The sequence below is a fragment of the Entamoeba dispar genome, genomic scaffold, assembly GCF_000209125.1.
Source record: "Entamoeba dispar SAW760 scf_1105229462333 genomic scaffold, whole genome shotgun sequence".
Taxonomy (NCBI): Eukaryota; Evosea; order Mastigamoebida; family Endamoebidae; genus Entamoeba; species Entamoeba dispar.
The window spans coordinates 1-3539 of record NW_001855140.1 but is presented as its reverse complement, the minus strand read 5'-3'; the positions used below and the strand labels follow the sequence as shown (position 1 = coordinate 3539).

Genomic DNA, 3539 nt, shown 5'->3' with positions numbered 1-3539 from the left:
ATACTTGAAAGATAATAATATTCATTTTAAAAAACATTAATAATTTTTTTTAAGTTCTAATTTAATTTAAATAAAAATATAATAAAATAAAACTATAAAACTGATATTATTTATATTAAAGAAAATTACTCTTTATGAATACTTTTTTTATTTTCTTTATCATAACACTTAAGATATTACCCCAAGTTAATTGCATACAATTAGAGGCGTATGATGTGTTAAACAGAGAGTTTAACAATGCGCTGGAAGGGTTTCATGATTTGTTAGAACAAGCAATTGGATATAGCTCTATTCCTACTAACTTAGGTTTTCATAAACTGACAACTAAACTTGAATTTAAAGACTTTATACCTACAAACACTAACGACAGAATTAAATACTATAAGAACTTGCTTAATCTTTTCCCACCTTCGATGCCTTTATTTCATTTAGGCATTACTTCTCATGACATTACCTATTATAGTTTACCTAACCAAGGATCTAATGCTAAATCAAAATTCAGTCTAATGCTTCGCGATGCATTATTATTATATAAAGGTATTATTATGGATTTAAGTCCTACTTCTCTGGTTTGTCTAATTACATATATTAGATTATAAAAAAATAGTATTAAGAATAATTTAGGTAAATGCTGGTAAATTATTATATCAATTAGGTGTTGATAGAACATCTCTTTTTCAGGTATTATATAGTATAGCCTATGAATTCAAGGATGGAAATTTATATGCTCTTTGTGGAGGAATAGTAGAGTATGATGGAATAAGTAATGAATTACGAGAAAAACTATCAGATGCAAAAAATAATGAAGAGTTTGCATATAAATTATATAGTTTAGCTGAATTTTATAATAGTGATGCTGGGTTAATAATGAAATTAACAATGCAAATAAAAAAAGGTGAAACTCATTATGTTTCTAAACTACAAATGATGAGTAACTTTAATCAACTTGCTAGACATCAACTAGTTAACTTAGCAAGCGATAATTTTATTACATTACAAAAAGATGATATAAATACAACTAATATATGGATAGAAACACTCTCTGATTTTGTTCAGTTAACTAAAAGAACTAATCTTTTTAATCATTTAACACTTTCGAGTATAGAAGAATCATTTCAAGAAAGTTTTATTCCATTTTTTTTATTAGGAGAATTAGCAAATGATATATCTGATATTAGTCCAGTAAGTTCATGCATTTTATGGAAATATTTATCAGATATTGGATATGATTATGCTACACTGAGTCTTATAAGTATTTTATCAGAATCTTCTTTAGCAAGAGAATATCATTCTGTTAACTTATCTTTATTTATAAATGATCTTATTAGTAAAGTTCAACCATCACTTAAGGCTAAGGTTTTATCTAAAAATTTTGAAGGGTTGTTATATAAACAATTATCTAAAATAAGTTTCGATTTAAATAAGACAGATGAAGGAAAGGCATATTTAATTAAAGCATCAGCTAGCCATGAAGTTAATTCATTAATTTCTCTTATATTAATGTATCAATATGGTGTGTATTTTGACAAAGACGAATTCCGTGCGATTGAATTATTAGAAAGTATTAAACCTGAAAAGAGTTTACAAACATTTCTCAAAATACCGGACATTCTTTATGAAGATAAGTATGGAATGGCATATTCGTTACTTTGGATTAACTATTTGGTGGACCAATTCTTTTTCAGAGTGTTGGATAGGATCTATTTTATTATTGGAATTATCATATGTGCTTTAATTTTAAAATATTTCATTAAAAGAATATCAAATAATTAAATTTAATTTCTTTTTTGGTATTATTCTTTTTTTGTTTTTTATATTTTGTGTTGAAAAATGTTATTTAATTAAAATTAACTATTGCTTTTTTGATTCTTATTTTTTTTCTATAAATAAATTTGGTTTATTCTATTTTAATTTTTTATTTTTGTAAAAAGAAGTGATTAAAAATAAATTAATTATTTGATGTTTTATTTTATATTATCTCAGTTACTTGAAACTGTATTATTATAAATATTTACTTTGTTCTCAATATATATAACATTTATAGTTTAAAATAGCAAATATAACAAAATTTAGTCACTAATAAAAAGAAGAGAATGAAACCAAAAAATAATAAAATCAATTTAATGGCTTAAACTTGTTTCTAACACAAGTTAGATTGTAAAACATTTACTTTTCTTAACAAATAAAATTGTGACATATTTTTCATTCTCTTGAGAAATTATTTCTTAATCTTCTCCCATATTTTCCAAAATACTATGAAATATTTCCTTAATTTTTTTATCTTCTTAAGAAATAAACTCTTTATATTTATTTATAACCTATTTCTTTTCAAAAATTTATTCAATACTATAATCATTCAATATTCATTAACTAAAGAATTGTTTTTAGGAACAGTATTGTTATAATGTTCTTAATTCTTTTTTCTAATATTGTATTTATTTATTTTATTTAGAAAGTTAACATTTTCTAGTTTTGTCATTTTATTCTTGTTTTATTTATCTTACTTGAGTATTATATCTGAATATACATATTCTATATAGCTCTTTGTGATTTATTCTTTATTTATTATTATTCTTTTTGTATTTTTTTTTATTTTGTTATTTTCTATCTCTTTTTAATACTTTTTAATACATTCTCTTATTATTTCATCTTTTCTTGTTTGTTTTCTTGTTTGTTATATATTATATTTCCATCTTCTTAAATATTAGAGAATGAAAATCTTTTTAGTTTATTTTCTATTTAATTATTCTTATTATTATCATTTCATATTAATTAATTATTTATTTGATTTTATCATTTGATTATTACTTTTTGTTTTATATAATTTTCAATAATATCAACTTCTTGAATTTATTTTCTTATATCTATTATATTTCTATTTTTAAAGTTATTAATAACTCATCTTTATTATATCTTTTTTATATGATATAATATTTAAATTGTTTGTTATTAATTCTTTATTATTATAATTAGAATATTTATGAAGTACTGATAATTATTTATGTTTTGATAATCTTTTCTCTTTCTTTCTTATTCTTTATTCTTATGTGTTACATATTTATTCGATACTTCTTTGTTTTACATTCATTTCTTTGTTGAATATTATTTCTTCTGTTATTTATTTCATTTAACTATTTATTTTAATTTATTATTCAATCTGTTTGAATTAATATTGTAATAATTCTTATTGAGTTTATTACTTTATTTCACTACTCTTAGTTCATTGTTCTACACCTACTCCATTCTTTCATTATTTCTTTATTCGATATTCTTATTTTAATTTATTTTAATATTTATCATCACTTCATTCCTTTATTATATTTTATTTTTAATTAATATTTTATATTCATTATTGTTCTCTTTTTATTCCGTCTATCATTTTATTTCATTTATACTATATTTTCTATGTCTTATTATAATGTTTGTTCTTTATAATTGATTCGATTTTCTATTTATTTCTTAATTAGTTTTGATAATTAAATACATAAAGTGTTGTTCTTCTATATTATCTTCTTTTCATTGTGATTTTCAGTGTTTAT

General features: G+C 21.1%; 2 protein-coding genes across 2 annotated transcripts in view, besides 7 other annotated features; one reads left to right on the top strand and one right to left on the bottom strand.

The window, feature by feature from the left end:
* Positions 1-25, bottom strand: part of EDI_118030 (uncharacterized protein) — a gene marked incomplete at both ends in the record, with an annotated part of 659 nt that extends 634 nt beyond the window's left edge. The window contains one exon of the mRNA XM_001733430.1: positions 1-25. This exon is cut by the window's left edge and continues 111 nt beyond it. Within this exon, the coding sequence (XP_001733482.1) occupies positions 1-25 (25 nt within the window).
* Positions 12-128: a sequence feature (AT_rich).
* Positions 129-413: 285 nt separating this feature from the next.
* Positions 414-1773, top strand: EDI_118020 (uncharacterized protein; the record flags this gene model as incomplete). Its single annotated transcript, XM_001739644.1, has 2 exons — positions 414-569; positions 625-1773. The coding sequence occupies 2 exons, from the start codon at positions 414-416 to the stop codon at positions 1771-1773; spliced, it is 1305 nt and encodes a 434-aa protein (XP_001739696.1).
* Positions 1731-1978: a sequence feature (AT_rich).
* A 500-nt stretch (positions 1979-2478) lies between these two features.
* Positions 2479-2661: a microsatellite.
* Positions 2662-2721: 60 nt separating this feature from the next.
* Positions 2722-2882: a microsatellite.
* A 21-nt stretch (positions 2883-2903) lies between these two features.
* Positions 2904-2982: a sequence feature (AT_rich).
* A 10-nt stretch (positions 2983-2992) lies between these two features.
* Positions 2993-3150: a microsatellite.
* A 119-nt stretch (positions 3151-3269) lies between these two features.
* Positions 3270-3458: a microsatellite.
* Positions 3459-3539: the final 81 nt, after the last annotated feature.